Source organism: Sciurus carolinensis, chromosome 16 (assembly GCF_902686445.1).
Source record: "Sciurus carolinensis chromosome 16, mSciCar1.2, whole genome shotgun sequence".
NCBI lineage: Eukaryota > Metazoa > Chordata > Mammalia > Rodentia > Sciuridae > Sciurus > Sciurus carolinensis.
This window is the reverse complement of record NC_062228.1, coordinates 30,280,522-30,298,057: the sequence shown is the minus strand read 5'-3', so window position 1 is coordinate 30,298,057 and position 17,536 is coordinate 30,280,522. Positions and strand designations below refer to the sequence as shown.

At 32.3% G+C, this 17,536-nt stretch overlaps 1 protein-coding gene and 1 non-coding gene across 13 annotated transcripts in view; both read left to right on the top strand.

Moving 5' to 3' along the window:
* Chd9 (chromodomain helicase DNA binding protein 9) overlaps positions 1-17,536 on the top strand; it is a 237,933-nt gene that overhangs the window by 172,919 nt on the left and 47,478 nt on the right. For all 12 annotated transcript variants that reach the window (XM_047530062.1, XM_047530061.1, XM_047530063.1 and 9 more), the window contains 7 exons: positions 856-1,023; positions 2,129-2,308; positions 9,120-9,230; positions 11,326-11,522; positions 12,015-12,214; positions 14,682-14,841; positions 15,763-15,852. In XM_047530062.1, coding sequence (XP_047386018.1) covers positions 856-1,023; positions 2,129-2,308; positions 9,120-9,230; positions 11,326-11,522; positions 12,015-12,214; positions 14,682-14,841; positions 15,763-15,852 — 1,106 coding nt within the window. The remainder of the gene's footprint in view (positions 1-855; positions 1,024-2,128; positions 2,309-9,119; positions 9,231-11,325; positions 11,523-12,014; positions 12,215-14,681; positions 14,842-15,762; positions 15,853-17,536) is intronic.
* On the top strand, positions 10,895-10,968 carry Trnat-agu (transfer RNA threonine (anticodon AGU)). The gene has a single exon. It is a non-coding gene; the product is annotated as a tRNA-Thr (tRNA).

Genomic DNA, 17,536 nt, shown 5'->3' with positions numbered 1-17,536 from the left:
TGGAGTCTAGATTTATCATACAAACTTTAGGTTTAGTTAGGAGCTCAAGATAAAATATGAAGCTCTTATGTAATCTTTGATATCTTCACTTTTTCTAATTGTGTACATATTAATTAGTTCTTCCACTAAATAAAATTTAGATCTCGAGAGTTATCCAGCTTAGAAAATATTTTTCAAAGATTGTTGATAGTGGAGTAGAGAACAATTTAGAAATTTAGGGTTGGACTTGAAGACTTAAAAGTTTGAGTTGTTATCAATGAAAAATTGTTTGTATATTTTGTGTTCATTTCTAAAATTACAGGTTGAGTATTCCTTATTGAAAATGCTTGAGACCAGAATGTTTTGAGTTTCAGATATTTTTCAATTTTGGAATACTTGCATATACCTAATGAGCTATCTTGGGGTCCCAATAAAACACAAAAGTTCAATAATGTTCCAAATATACCTTGAAGGTAATCTTATAGAGTAATTTAGTGTGCCTGAGCTTTTGACTAACCCTATCAGGTCAGGTGTGGAAGTTTCCACTGTGGCATTTCATTGATGCTCAAAAAGTACCAGATTTTGAAGCATTTTAGGTTTCCAAATTAGGGATGCTCAATTATGCCTCCATTAAAACACAGTAATCCTTCATGGATTTATATTCTTTGGAGTATAATCTTAAATTTTAACTTAATGATGATTGTTGGATTATTTCTCATCCTATAAAGTTCTGCCTTTATTTCTAGAAAATAGTTATCTTAATTTAGTAGCTAATGTCTAAAATTCTCTTCTACTTTTACATTCCATTATGTGGTAGAGTAGAAAATGTATTTTGTGAAGAAAATTGAATCTCTTAACTTTTCATTTTTTTTATAGGCCCAAGCTCGTTGCCACAGAATTGGTCAGAACAAAGCAGTTAAAGTCTACAGATTAGTTACTCGTAACTCATATGAGAGAGAGATGTTTGACCGAGCCAGTCTCAAACTGGGCCTAGATAAAGCTGTGTTACAGAGCATGAGTGGAAGAGAAAGTAATGTTGGTGGTGTATGTATATGTATTTTTTCACTTCAAGTTTTTGTGTTAAATTATTTTGTATTTAGTTTTACTTCAGGTAGTGAATCTCTTAATTTTGGTCCACAGGGACCACTAAATACATTGTTCTGTGCAAACAGGCATTCTAGAATAGAGCTATGTTTAATTAATACTTTTTAATACTTTTTGGTCTATCTACATAGCTCCAGAATTTATGAATTCTTAACAATCCTGTCTTCAAGATAAAAATGAGAACATCATTGCTGGTCACAGTGGTGCATGCCTGTAATCCCAGCATTTTGGGAGGGTGAGGCAGGAGCCAGCCTCAGTAATTTAGGGAGGCCCTCAGCAACTTAATAAGATCCTGTCTCAAAATAAAAATAAAAAGAGCTGGGGATATGATTCAGTGGTTAAGTACCCCTGGGTTCTTAATAAAGAAATAAAGAAATGTTCTCATCTCTTTTTAGGATGTTTGTATGATGGCATAGCAAACTCCAATTTGTGAAATTTTCTTTACTTATATCAAGTTTTTCAAAAAATTTTAAATGTCAGACTTCTAACATTATCTTCATCTCGTGATGGTTTGGGGCATTTTTTTGCCTCAAGAATTTTGTCTAATATAAAATATTAGTACTAGCCAGGTGTGGTGGCACGTGCCTGTAATCCCAGGGGCTCAGGAGGCTGAGGCAGGAGGATCTCAAGTTCAAAACCAATTTCAGCAAAATCAAGGCACCAAGCAACTCAGTAAGACCCTGTCTCTACGTAAAATACAAAGTAGCACTGGGAATGTATCTCAGTGGTTAAGTGCCCCTGAGTTCAATCCCTGGTACCTGATTCTTAGTACTAAAAAGTACTAAAAAGAACCTTGAGGGGTTACCTGTCCCTTAGGCTTTGGTTTAATTGAAGTCTTTTGACATAGTAGGTAATTCTTATTTTAAAAACTGTCAAAGAAGAGCCAATAACTTAAATATATTCTTTCGTGGAATTCTCTCTCATTTGCCTCCCAACCCCAATGCAATTTAAACATAACCTCTCATGTTTTCAACATTCTTTAGGGATACTTTTGCACTCTGTAAAAGTTAAAAATACTGTTATTACCAAATTGTTTTCCTTTTAGATTCAACAGCTTTCTAAAAAGGAAATAGAAGACCTGCTTCGACGAGGTGCTTATGGTGCCATTATGGAGGAAGAAGATGAAGGCTCTAAATTCTGTGAAGAGGATATAGATCAGATTTTACTACGTCGTACAAAAACAATTACAATTGAATCAGAAGGACGTGGGTCAACATTTGCCAAGGTAACAGTGAGTACTGTATGTTTTAAACATAAACAATGATGTTCATGTCTCCATTACTGAAAAATTTTTATGATTCTTGTTCTAAATCTATAAGCATACTAAGTTAGCTCAAAGCTAATAATATATCCCTTTCCTTCAGTTTTTTTGATCTTACATAAAATTTCACATGGACTCTTCTGCACCTAAAGAAAAGGAATAATTGTAATAATTGCAACTACTTTTGCATATTAATCAGAATAAAACATTTAAAATCAAAGAAATTTAGAAACTAAAATATATATATATATATCAATGACAGAGCAAAATGTAAGTAATAATGTCAGAGATTTAGTCAGCTTGCATTAACTTTAATAATTGAACCTAAAGGAGAGGAAAGAATTGCAATTTCATTTTAAATACTAAAATATTTTAAATATTTTAGAAGAATAAAATGAGATTTTTGTCTTTAAAGGAAGCATTAATAACTATGTTCAATTTATAATAAACAATTTCAGAGTTACTAATATATTTACATATTCTATATGTTTCATTATTTCTTTTCTTTCTTTTTTCCCCTTTTCTTTTCAACAGAGACATGGTAAACCTATATCTTCCATTCATCTGAGGTGTTTTTTTAATCACAGTACTCTTTATCATCTGCACTGAGTCATATGAGTTTTCTTCTTTCATCTTCTTTTCTACATTTTTCTTCATCCCAGTCCCTATCCCCATCCCCATTTTACTTCCAGCCCAGAAGTCTTTGTTTGTCTTTGTGGGGGAACCCTTTGTTATAGTAGTCCTGTGTGTGCTGCACCAAAAGTAATGATACCTGTCTTCAAATAGAAACTTTACTTGCATTCACAGTCCAGTGAAATCTTGTGTCAAGTACTTTCCTAAATACTGTACTAAAATGAATGGACTATAATTGCTGGAAAAATTAAAATAGGAAATTTCTTCATCTATGTAAAATAGGAGAACAGAAAGTAAGGAAAGCCTTAGTTAAGGCTTGACGTAATTGTGAATTTCATTGTGTTTGAAAAGGAGAGAGAAATCCTCCTAATTGAATCATATATTGCTAATGTACAAGGAAGATTTCAGAAATACGGCATGGAATGAATGAATTAGATGGAGTTGAAAGTGAAGAAATTAGGGAAGTTGGATCCAATTTGTTAAGGACTTTGTGTGCCATTTGGGAGGCAGTTCAACTTTTTTTTTTTAAAGCCCCTTAACCAGGAAATGGTCACATGCAATCTAGTTTAGAAATTTAACTCTAGGAGCAGTACAGAAAACAAGTTGGAAAGGGGAAATACTAGATGCAGGGAGATCTTAAAGAAATGTGTTTAGGAAGTAATGATTGGTGAATTGGGGAGAGTAGGATCCATTTAAATCAGCAAGATTTGATGACCAATTGGAAATCTGTGGAACAAGTTATCAAAAATGACTTAAATTCTGGCTTGAGTTAGCTAGGAGGGTCATTTTGTCATAAAACATGGAGAATGCAGGAGAAGGAAGTTCATATGGGAAATATAAAATATTAGAGCAGTTGTATTTGCAACATTTACAGGGTATCAGGAGAGTTGGCTGGGATACAGGTAAAAATTTGGGGAGTTATTAGTTAATAGAAAATAAAAAGCATAGTAGATAGTATCATAGAAATAAAAGAAATATTGCTTAAGTATAAGGTTTTAAATAAAAGTCATCATGATGGCTAGCTCTTATGTCTTTCCTGGGAAATCTTACTTACTTTTGATTCCTTTTCTCTGTACTTCATATGTCATAGATGCAGGAATTGAACCCAGGGCAGTGCATTGTACCACTGAACTACATTCTCAGTCCTTATTTTTATTTTCTTATTTTAAGACAGGTTGTTCTCAGCCAAGTTTCCCAGCCTGACCTGGAATTTGGATCCTCCTGCCATAGCCTCCCAAGTAGCTAAGATTATAGGCATTTAGCACCACTCCTGGCTATACAGATATTTTTTCTTATGTGTGAAGTTCAGTGAAATCCAGTTAATACCAAAGGTATTGTTAGTCTTGATTGTCATCTTTGTTGATTAGGCTAAGCATAGAGCGATTTTCCTTAATTTATTTTTCCCTTGAAATGAAGATATACAAAAAAACATGTAATGACCACATGAGAGTCTAGGCTTCCTCATTTAAAATGTGAATGATAATAATTATGATAGGCAAAATACCAGTGTTTGAATTCTGACTCATAAGCTGAGTGACCTTGGACAATTAACTTAACCTCTGAGTCTTTCTAGTCTTTAAAGAGATCATAATCATCATACTTGGCCTTCTCTACTTTACTATAAAGTACTGTGAAAGTATTACTTAGATGACTCAGATGTACTCTAATCATAATCAGCTATACTGTAAGAATAAGAAACACTTAAGCATTTAAATGTCTGTTTTATAAAGTCTCAGACCAGGAAGTCACTGCTAGATTTGGAGATAAGGCTCACTAAATAATAACAAAATAGCTGAGGAGAGTCCAGAGAATTTTCTGTAGTTGCTTTATAATTTGTTTATTTCCTAAATAATTAGGCCAGTCCCAATAGCTGTATGGGAATGGTAATAAATAGTGGACATTTGGCATAGTAAAGTTGGTAGTATTTTATACTTTTTTCTAGAATTTTCAAAGACTTCTGCTATATATAGTTATTTTCAAAGATTTGGACAAATAAAAGTATTCATTTCTTGGCATTATCAAATAGAATTTGATAAGGAGCTACATAAATAGAGCACGCTGCTCATAAAAATATTTAGACCAAGCCATGTGTGGTGTTGCATGCCTATAATCCCAGCTACTCAGAAGTCTGCAGCAAAAGTATCCAAGTTTGAGCAACATAGCAAGTCCCCATTTCAAAAATAAGAATATTTATGCTTTGTACATAACCATCAAGTAGAACTCATTATTTGTAACTTCATATATAAGTAGCTATTATCTAAACCTTGTGCTGAGAGACTTTCATAAGGACATTAAGGTTTGTCCTAGAAATAGAAAAGTTTATTGTTATGTGATTGGTTTGGGTGTGTGTGTGTGTGTGTGTTTGTGTGTGTGTGTGTGTGCGCGCGCTCACACACACACGTGCGTGCACGCTGGGTTACTTGTTCATGCTAGACCAGTGCTCCAACATTGAGCTACATTCCAGGCAGCTCTAGTCTAATTTTTAAAAATCTTGTGTGGAACAAAAAGTTTGAATTGCATAAACTGGGACTTCTTGACATCTTCCACAATGGGCTTTTCATTTCCAAAAGTATTATTCCATTGTCACAACCCTTGAGAATCATATAAGTTATCTTGAAAATAGGTTACCTGGCAGTTCATAATATCTTGAATTATTTAGGGACTCTAGAAAATTTGTTTGAAAAATAAAATTTGTTTTTCTTAAAATGAATGTAACCAAAGCTATTTAATTATGAAGCTTAGTTTCTTCTTGGCAAATTATTTTGACTATCAACAGTTATATGTTACCAGCATAAAAATGATCATGCACTATAGCATTTAAAAGTCTGTATCCATTCAATTTCTGTTGGTATTTATGGCATTTCATGTTGAATGTTCTCCAATACATCTAAAATAAACAGGCATTTACTAGATTGATTCAATCTCAAGGGGCAACCTGGGTACAAAAGTTCACTCCTATAATCCCAGCTACTAGCAAAACTGAGGCAGAATAATCACAAGATTGAGACCAGCTTTGGCAACTTATGGAGACCCTGTCTCAAAATTAAAAAAAAAAAAAAATTTAAAAAGGATGGGCTATTCAGTGGTAGATTGCCCTGGGTTCAAGCTGGGGTGAATCTCAAGGTACATGTATCAGTGAAACTATAATTCAGATTTAAGCCCTGTGAACTATGTTCAGTGAACTTTTCACAGTTCCTGAAAATAGGTAAATTTGTATCAGTGAAGATTTCAAAATATCATATGTCCTTGATTGTCAGAAATTCTTTTTTTTTTTTCTTTTTGTCCTTTTTTTTTTTGTAGTACTGGGAATTGAACCCAGGGGCTTGCACAAGCTAGACAAGCACTCTACCACTGAAGAATATCCCCAACCCTTTTTTCAAATTTTATTTTGACACAAAGTCTCATTAAGTTACCCAGAATGGCCTGAAACTTGAAATATTCCTGCCTCAATCTCCTGAATAGCCGAGAGTACTGCTGTGCTCCATGATGCTCAGCAAGAAATTTGTTTGAGTCAACAAAGTGAAGTCCCTCATAGTTTAGGAATTACTAGCGCATAATTCAATATCTGTCCATTGTACTTATTCATATACCAGTTTGATGAATTGTTATTGTCCATTTGATTAAATGTTATCATAAACAAGTTGAGCATCTGTACTCTGAATATCCAAAAAAACTGCTCCATAATCCAAAATTGAGAATCAATACAGTGCCCAAATAGTTTTGGATTTTGGAGCATTTCCATTTTCAGATTTTTGAATTAGAAATACTCAGCCAATAAAGTCTAAGCAAATATTGCAGAAATAAAACTGTAAAATCTGAAATCTGAGTAGTAGTCTCAGGCATTTTGCTTAAGGGATACTCAGTCTGTTCTTTTGTACAGATAACGGTGGCTTTCTTCTTTTTGTTTCATCAAGCTAGTTAGCCTTTGTTATTTCAATTTGGATATGAGTTTTTAATATGTGGTTTATTAATAGGTGTCTCATTGTATTATTTTCTGTTGCCACTGTAAAAATTTAATGCAAATTTAGTGGCTTAAAACAATACAAATTTATTCTCTTATAGTTCTGGATGTCAGAAGTCCAACATCAGTCTGCCAGGGTTAAAATCAAGAGTCAGCAAGGCTGGTTCATTCTGGAGACTCCAGGGGAGAATCTCTTATCTCTTCCAGTTCCTAAGAATGTCTGCATTCCTTGACTTGTGGCCACAGTACTCCAATCTCTGCTTCTGTTGTGTCATATCCTTTTCCTCTTTTATAGACAAATCTTCCTCTGCCTCCTTCTTGTAAGGGCACTTGTAATGAATGACATTTAGTGGCCACATGGATAATATAAACTAATATCCCATTTCAAGATCCTAAATCACAGCTGCCAAGTCACAACACAAGGTTCCAGGGATTAGAACCCAGATATCTTCAGGAGCCAAAGTTCAGTCTACCACACTCATAATTTCGAACAAGTAAAAAATTATCGTTTTTATAAAGTTTTACAATATTACACAGTAGCTTAGAGGAAGCAAAAAAAAAAAGGAATTTTATTTCATTAAAGCATTTATTACTGTCACTTCAATTTTATAAATATTCCAGGAAAAGACATTTTTAAATACTTATAATATTTAACATTTGCTTTATACAAATACCTTAAAAGACCAACCTTAAAGGAAAACTAGATGGAATGAATGAATATACTTATTACTTGGTAAGCAATGACAAGAACTGAATCTTAAGTTCAACTGCAGGCATTTATTATTTCAATTTTGTTCCTGTTCATTTTCTAAACATTTTATAAAGTTTCAAAATATAAATACAGACAGAATAGCAGAATGAAATATGTATACTCATCATCCACCTTCAACATTATCAACTCATGCTAAACTGTTTCATTACTACCCACCCATCTTTCATATTGTTTTAAAGCAAATCTCAGCTGTCATGTCATCACTTTATACATGTTTCCAAAGTATCACTAAAGATAGACTTTTTAAAAAGACAACCACAATATAACATTTAAAAATAAAATTAGATGTAATTCCTTGATGTTAATTATCTTGTGTTCAGAATTCAGTTAATCTTGAGTGTTGTAAATGACTCATTTTTATGTTTTATTCTCTTTTTAATGTATGATTTTCTACACTTTTATCAAAATGCTTTTTTAAATGAAGATTTAAATCCTTCGACTACATTCCAGCCATTAGGCAGTATTTTAAAGTAATTTACCTGTTATGTTCTCCTTTAAAAATCTTTTAATGTGAACTATTCTTCTATTTATTTGTATAAGATTTTTTCAGTCCCTCTACTTGCTTAAAGTGTTATGTATCTTTATTTTATTTTTTTATAAAGTAGTTTGATGATTTTTTTTAACATGGCATTTCTGTTTTCAGTAATTTAAATTATAAATAATGATTATTAATTCAAAAGTATAGAGCTGAAAGGTAATATCTAACATTTCTTCCAAGTAAAATATTTATTTTCTTTTGTTCTGTATTTTCTTAAATTTTTATGACATTATTTATACCATATATTTATTGTAAGGAAAAATTTTTTTCTCTCTCTCTCTCTCTTTTTTTTTTTTTGATGGTGCTGGTAATAAAATCCAGGACCTTGAACATAATACGCAAGCATTATATCACCTACATCCCCAGCCACTGGAAAAGAATTTTTAAAATAAACAGACAATAATTCATTTTTATTTTCCATATACTATGTTGCATTTTTTTTCAGGAGATAATACGATTTTGAAAATGTGATGGATATTAAAATAGGATACCAGAAAATGAACTATATTGTGTAGGTAGATTTTGTAACTCTTTTTCTACCCTAATTTCTTAATGTTTGTGTATCTTTTTAGAAAGTATCTCTGTTCTATGCAATTTCCTTGCTTACAAAGATTAAGAGTTAACCAACGGTAGTAACTAATTTAACTCTGCTCATAAACTTTAACCTGTGTTGGCATTAAGCCTTTGCCCTAAACAAATGCTGTGTTATATTTCAGACCACTGGATTTGAAACATGCTTTGAGTATGATTTTGTATGCTGAATTTAAATTCTATCCACAGTAAATGTGAAGAGATAATATTTTAAGTATACTTTGATAGATTTTCCCTTTCAATTCATAATGACTTGAAAAATGGCCATTATATATTTCAGGCAAGTTTTGTGGCATCTGGAAACCGGACTGATATTTCCTTAGATGATCCCAACTTCTGGCAAAAATGGGCCAAAAAAGCAGAAATAGACATAGATGCCATCAGTGGCAGAGTAAGTATTTATTTCCCTCCAAAAATAATTTTGTTTTGAGATACGAGGGCAATAACTTTATAGTATTTTAAGGTATTCAGTTGTAAAGATACCGGATAAAAATTTCTGCACACATAAATTAAAATGAGATAGGAGAATGTTTATATACTGAATTAGGCGTTACTTCAATTTAATACTTCTGATATATGTCATGATTACTTATAATATAGAGAAAGTTTAATTTGGGGATATAATTTATCTAATTAAATTATATTTAAAACTTTTTAAATGTCTTAAATTCATAAATTACTTTTCTCCTTTATGTTTTGTTGGTATCAGAACCCTCTAATGAGCCAATAAAATATAAGAGGGGGAAAAAAAGCAGTCAAGAAGTGGCATTTATAAATTATTTCTTTTATGACTTCCCTAGAGCTGAGGAAGACAGGGCCAGAAAGCTAAAATAAAATTCATGAAACTGATAATTATAGCATTAACTGTCTACCTACTGACACCCGTCCAACAATTTTATAGGAATTAATGCTTGTAAGCCTTACTTTCAAAATAACATCCTCATGATTAATTTCATAGTAAGCAGTGATACATGGAATCTCTTTTAGTTTTTTAACATGGAAAGCTTTACAGTTATTAATAACATCACTGCCATTCATAATGTGTTTTTGAAATGTATATAATTTGTGAAGCAAGTAAATTTGAAAAAAATTATAAAAATCTTATTGCCTGAGACATTTTCTTATGCTAAAGTGAACTCTGCAAATCAGTATTAAAAATCATGAATGAGGACTCAGACATGGCCTAAACAGCTGATGCCTTTTCTGGCCCCTTGTTCTTTCCTCTTCTTGTAATGCTGTTTCCTCCCTGCCTACCTGACAAAGTCTGGTATCACTATTTTGTGATGTTTTTCTCTGACTTCCTTTAGACACTCTTGTATAGTCAAAGATTTCATTTTGAACAGCATTTTTTTGGTGAGAGGAGTTGTACCAGGGATTGAACTCAAGGGCACACTGCTCAGGACCACTGGACCACTGAGCCACATCCCCAGCCCTATTTTGTATTTTATTTAGAGACAGGGTCTCACTGAGTTGCTTAGCACCTGGCTTTTGCTGAGGCTGGCTTTGAACTCACAATCCTGTCTCGGCCTCCAGAACCATTGGGATTACAGGTATGCGCCATTGAGCCTGGCAACATTTTTTTTTTTTTAAACACATTTATCTGACCCTCGGGTATGGTTTCCTTATGAATAGACTCTTATTTATCTTTATATCTACAATCCATAAAACAGTACCTTACTTAGAGAAGCTTTTAAATAAATGTAGAAGGTTTGTCAACTAAAGTTGTTTTGAACGAATAAGCTAAATCAAGCACAGAGAGGAAGATACATAAATTGTCTTGCTTTTGTAATATTAGTATAATTCTTGGAGCAATATTCATAACTTTTGACCAATATTTCAATTCCTAGATATTTTCCTTCTTTTATATTTACCTCTAGGATAAATGTAGATCACAAATATTTACTGTAGCATTATTTATGTTAAAAATTGAAAGTCAAATTAAATTGTGAATTAAATAGGTAAAACAAATTGTGAGGCATAAATTTAGCCTAAATATATTTGATGGTTATTATAGAAATGCAATAGTTTTTTTATATTAATAATAAAGCAGGGAGCTGGGTTGTGTGGCTCAGTGGTAGAGCGTTTGCCTAGTATGCAAGAGGCACTGGGTTCAATCCTCAGCACCACATAAAAATAATTAAATAAAATAAAGATATAAAAAAAAAGCAGAGTACAAAATTCTGTTAAGCCTATGACTGTAATGTTAATTTTATAACATATATGTTATAAATATATATATGTATATTATATATGTATACATATATATATAATATATGTGCACATATATTATATATATACATATGTGGTGAAAATTTTAGAGGAATGTAAAGCTTTTTAAGTTGATTTAGTAGAGTGACAAAACTATTAGTAATTTATGTTTTCTTTCTGAAATTATTGTTTGCACAATTGGGAAGGTAAAAATATAAAACACTACGATAAACAAAATTATAAAAATATCTTCAAGTAATAGCTGTTAAATTTTACAGAATAGCTTGGTTATTGACACTCCAAGAATTAGGAAGCAAACAAGACCATTTAGTGCCACAAAAGATGAGTTGGCTGAATTATCTGAAGCTGAAAGTGAAGGAGATGAAAAACCCAAACTACGGAGACCCTGTGATCGTTCCAATGGCTATGGAAGAACTGAATGCTTCAGAGTAGAGAAAAACTTGCTAGTTTATGGGTAAAATATTATTTTTAATGTTTATTTGAAGTCATCATATAAAGTTAGAAAATATATACTGTTTTCCAGTGATTTTTATCTTGTTAGAATCAATAAGATTTGTTTTTTAAATATCCAGGATTTCTGTGTTGAACAAATGTTCAATTGGAGAATGAGGAGTTAGGTTAAGTTTTTAACTACAAATTTATTACTATCACATCTATCTTCTTGTTCTCAAATTTGCATATTTAGTAATACAAAGTAGATAATGTTATAATCCATTATTGAATAAAATATACTGGAAATTCCCATACTATTCCTCTTTATTAACACATGTAGGACAACAACATTAGCAAAATTTATTAATAAGAGAGTTGCTTGTTGTTGTTTTGATTTTGGTTAGTTTTTTATTTTTATTCCTTGCCCTTTACCTATGAGCTTTTTTTTGTTTTGTTTTGTTTTTTTTTTCCTAGAACTTTACTTAATATCAATGTAACTACCTTTTTTAACTAGGTGGGGCCGATGGAGAGAGATTCTATCTCATGGACGTTTTAAAAGGCAGCTAAATGAGCATGATGTAGAAATAATTTGCCGAGCTCTCTTGGCATATTGCCTTGTTCACTACCGAGGAGATGAGAAAATTAAAGGTTTCATATGGGATCTCATTACTCCAACTGAAGATGGGCAGACACGAGAGTTGCAAAATCATCTAGGTAAAAACATTCTTTTGTTTTCTTAAAAATTTTTTTTTTGTTATATAAGGAATGCTTAACATATTTTCCTATAAAATATTAAATCATTGCAGGTAGCATTTGTCTTTACCCTCAAAGTTCTAGCTTCAGAAAATGCCAGTATTATCAGTTTGGTAGATATTTGGGTTTTACTTATTTTTGTCAAATACGTATCAGTTTGTAAGTTGTTGACCTTACAATATGTCTTAGAGGCCTTTCCATTTTTGTTCATTTTGATCCATCTCATTTTAAGCTTGTTTGGTATTCCATAATATGAATGTTTCATAATTTGTTTTGCCTTTTTAATGATGGACATTTAGGTTTCTAATTTTAGAAAATTAGAAACAAGTTTCAGTGAACAGCTTTGTATAGTCTTTCTTACACATATGAACAAATGTTTTAGTAAAGCAGATATCAGAAAATAGAATTATGAGATCATAGCAAACATACATCTTGAGTACCTTAAATGTGGTTTGTGGATCAAAAACATCATCATCTCCTGGGATCTTAGAAATGCAAAATCTTATGGCCTTAGATTTATGGAATCAGTACTCAAGTAAGATAATCAGTTTTCTTTGGTGAATTTTGCCAAACCATTATCTAAGGAAAAAAATCCCAATCAGTTGCTCTTTTGTGATCCCACATTCAACAGACAACACTTTTAGACTACATATTACCTTTTTGATCTTTATTCTTAAAAGCAATCATAATGAAAGATATCAGACATCTGATGAATGTCTCTCACATGAAAGATAGAGGCTAAAAGTAACCCATTAGAATGAACTTGGAGGAAAGGAAAAACTTTATTTTTGAATTATCATTAATTCAAATCATTAATTTCAGTGAGATATTTTAAATACTGTACTGTAACTTTGAAGGAATAAGACGCTAACAAAAAAATTGAGAGCACAAACAAACCTCCTATAAGTTATAAATGAGCAAGTAGTAGAAGTAAAAAATAGTTGAACTGAATGGTGAATCTGCGAAAATAATGTGAGGAAGATTATAAGTCTAGAATATCTATGGATTTTAGATTTTCTATATATTTTTTAAATATGCACTGTTTAGTTTCCAAACCAGTGAAAATACAAGGGATTAAAATATAAAACTATCATTCTGCAAAAACCATAAAGGAGGGAATCATGTGTAATCATACTTTGTCTCTCCCTGTGAAAAGATAAAAATTGTCAGATGGGAGGGAAAAATCTGTGTTTTTAAGCTTCAAAGAGATGTTATTAGACACCAACAAGAAGCTGAAAATAAAGATTTAACAAAAGAGATTTGCTAAAATCTCTTTAAAGAAGCTTTGAAAATATAGATTTGTCATATAAAACTGTTTTAGTAACGTTAAGAGAGAACACTGTAGAATTGGAAGACATTAATTGGGATAAACATATAACAAGTATGAGTTTATATTGCATCTAACAAAATGATCTTGAAATATAAAAAGATCAACCACACAGGTGCTTCCATTTACCATTGTAGTGGAGCTTCTACCTACTGCAGTATGTTAAGGAAAAGATAAGTAAAAAAAGAATTGGAAAGTCAAAACTGCATTATTAGCCATTTTGAAGAATTACAAGTGATATATCATGGAAGATTAATAAATATGAGTTGGCATACTCATGTAATAAATTATTACATAGCAGTTAAAATAAATGAATTAATGCTTCATGAATCAACTTGGGTAAATCTCAAACAAAATATTTAGAACAATAAATTTGTTGTAGGATTATGTGTGTAATATAATCCTTAATGCTAACTACTTAAATTTAGTGCCCTTAATACTAAATACTTAAATACTTAGATGCTACACAACTCTTCATCAGATATAATTATTGTGTAAACAGGCATGGAAGAAAAAAACAAAGTCAAGGTAGTGATGATCTCTGGGAAGGAGTGAATGAATCGGGTAGGAGAAGACTATGTTGGGACTTCAGAAGCAAATATGAAATATGATGATGAGTAGGAATACTTACTTTTATTTTTTAAATATTTCACAACAAAAATCTCAAGAAATAAAATGGATTTAGCTATCTTGAATGGGAACCCCTGGTGGCTAACCTAATCCATGTTGTTAGTAAAATCAGTTTTGAAAGATAAGAGGCAATCCTATCATTTAGAAGCTAGGCAAGAAAAGTAAAACAAAGGGATAAGTTTGATCTTGTGCTTTTTATGTGCAGAAAAAAAAAAGGAACCTGTTTGGGAACAAAACAAATCATAATGATCTTTCTAATTAGACATATAGAATTATTAGATATTTGGGGATATTGTTTTAATATGTGTAAAACCATCATCCTGATGTGATTAGGTTAATATTAAAATTCCTATATAGCCTGTACAAACCTCAAAAAGTCTCCAGAAATTTCTTGCATGGAAAAAAATCTTTCATATAGTAGTTCTTCATACAGATTTTTCCTTGTTTCACATGGGCTTCTCATTTTAACAGGCCTGTCAGCTCCTGTACCCAGGGGTCGAAAAGGGAAGAAAGTGAAGACTCAAACAAGTTCATTTGATATACAAAAAGCAGAATGGCTTCGAAAATATAATCCTGAGCAGCTACTTCAAGATGAAGGCTACAAAAAACATATAAAACACCACTGTAATAAGTAGGTAGTGGGGTATTTTAATAACATTCCTTTAAGATTTACCTTTCTTAACTTATCAATAATCATAAAACATATTATATAGAGATAGCATTGTCTAAGACTAATTCTGCTAGTAATTGTTATCATGTATCTTCAGCAATCAAGATACCTTTGTGTCACTGTTTTCACCAACAGATAAATAGAACTGGCCTTTAGATGAACTCATTATCTCTTAAGGGAAAAATAATAATAATGATTGTGGAGATTTTGAGAACCTTTTCGTATATTGATAGTAATGAGATTCATTTACTCTTTTTTTTTTAAATATATTTTTAGTTGTAGATGGACACTATACTTTTATTTTATTTATTTATTTTTATGTTGTGCTAACGATCAAACCCAGTGCCTCACATGTGGTAGGCAAGTGCTCTATCACTGAGCTACAACCCCAGCCTGAGATTCATTTACTTTTACATAATTATTTCATTATAAAAAATGTATATTCAGCAGGCATGGTAACATATGCTTATAATCTCAGCAGCTTGGGAGACTGAGACAGGAGGATCTTAAGCTCAAGGCCATCCTTAGCAACTTAAATCCTGCTTCAATATTTAAAAATAAAAAGGATTGGAGATATAACTGAGTGCAAAAGCATTCCTGGGTTTGATCACCAGAACCATCACCACCAGCCCCCCCCCCCCCCAATTTTATGTACAAATTCCTTCCTAACTTTAACCCTGTAGATTAATTTTTTAAAATATATTTTTTAGATGTTGATAGATCTTTATTGTACTCATTAATTTTTTTTAATATGGTGCTGAGAATCAGATCCATTGCCTCACACATGCTAGACAAGTACTCTACCACTGAACACCACCCCAGTCCTATGAATTTTTTTAAAGTGAATCATCTTTGTCCTTTTCTATTTTTTCTTGTTTTCAGGGTTTTGCTTCGTGTAAGAATGCTATATTACCTAAAGCAAGAAGTCATTGGAAATGAGTGTCAAAAAGTATTTGATGGAGTAGATGCAAGGTAAAGTAAATAATATGTATATTCATTTTCCACTAACACAATGAAGCAAACTTTATACTGTATGTTAAGTGACTCCCTAATTCAGGGAAATTCACAAGTAGGAAAATTCTCCAACCTTTGGATTTACCCTTGCCATTTCATTGCCATTTTTGTATTACTCTCATCATTGTCTTTGTTACTAGAAGTTATAATCATAACAACAATATGGTGGGTTGATAATGTTAAAAATGATTTATAATCTCTATGTCATTAAGGCATACACAACTGTATTGACTGACGCATTCGTCGCTTCAGAAACATCTCTTTGTGTGTGTGTTGCTATAGTTTGAACCTTCATACTTTAACCTCCTACTCATTCTTGGCAACTGATATCCGTCCTGCTTTGTAGAAAAAAATGTAGGAAAGCTTTCAAACAGAAATTCCCTTAGCTTTTTGCTACCAAATCTAAATTTAACTTTTCTGGGCTATTACCATTTTCATGCCCCTTCTTTTCTCTTTCAACCTAGATTTTATAGTCCAGGATTCTAGGCCTAAACTAAGTTCCTCAATTCCTTTTGCCTGCCTTTCCCTCTCTTTTACATACCTGTGCAATTCAGGTCAGCTCAGGTGAAATCCAAATATTTTACTTTTCACATTCTGTAAGCAGGTAAACATTGTTGAAAAAAATACCAAACCCTGTGGAATGTACTCATATCAAATGAGATTTAAGCACAGACTTTTTAACCACTATGGCTAATAAATTCACTTTCCCACATCTTATGAGGCTCATCTCGCACCTTCTTTTCTCAACCCTCCTTTGATCCTACCTGCAATAATGACCTTGCTATACATTTCATGAAGCAGTGAGGTGAGAGTTACCTTTAGTTCTTCTTGCATATATGTCTACTTATTCTTCCTTCAGGATACTGTAGAAATGCTCTCCCTACTTGGGTAAACCTGGTGGCTTATAATTCATCTGTTTTTATCTTACAAGAACTTTTCTCCTTTGGTAATCTTTCTATTCTGAAACATCTCTCTTTCCCCTTCCTCCCCTCTCCCTTTACTCTCTTTCCTGGATCATCCTGGCATACATTCAGTTGATTGTTTTGCCTCTGTTTCCCCCTCTCTAAAGCTGATCCTTCAAACAGTGCCAGAGAAATCTTTTCAAAGCAATAATCAAGTCACAGCACCCCTCTTAAAACCCTCCAGAGCTTCTTGTTTCTCACAGAATAAAAGCCAAACTCCCGTTGACCTCTTCCTTCACTCTGCCCTTCACCCAGTATATTCCAGGTATCTTGGTGTTTCTGTTCCTCCAATATCAAACCTCATTCTGTGCTGTTCTCCTATTTCTACTATCTTCACTCCAGATCTTCCCTAGAACTGCCCTTTCAGATTATTCAATTCTCTAGGATTGCCTTCTCTGCTAGACCTGCCTTGCTCACCACAGCTATAGTAGCCCAGCAGTTAGTTACCACTACTTAACTTCATTTTATCTGACTCATAATACCATTAATATTCAAAAATTGTGCTTATTTTTTTATATCATCTTTCTCCCTCCTATTTAATTTAAGCTCCTTAGAACTAAGTGAATTATCTGTCTTATTAATCACTATAGTTTCAAGCCTTAAAATCTGGGACATACTAAGTACTACTTAAATATTTATTGACTAATTGACTACTTTCCCTTGGCCTGACCATGTCTGAT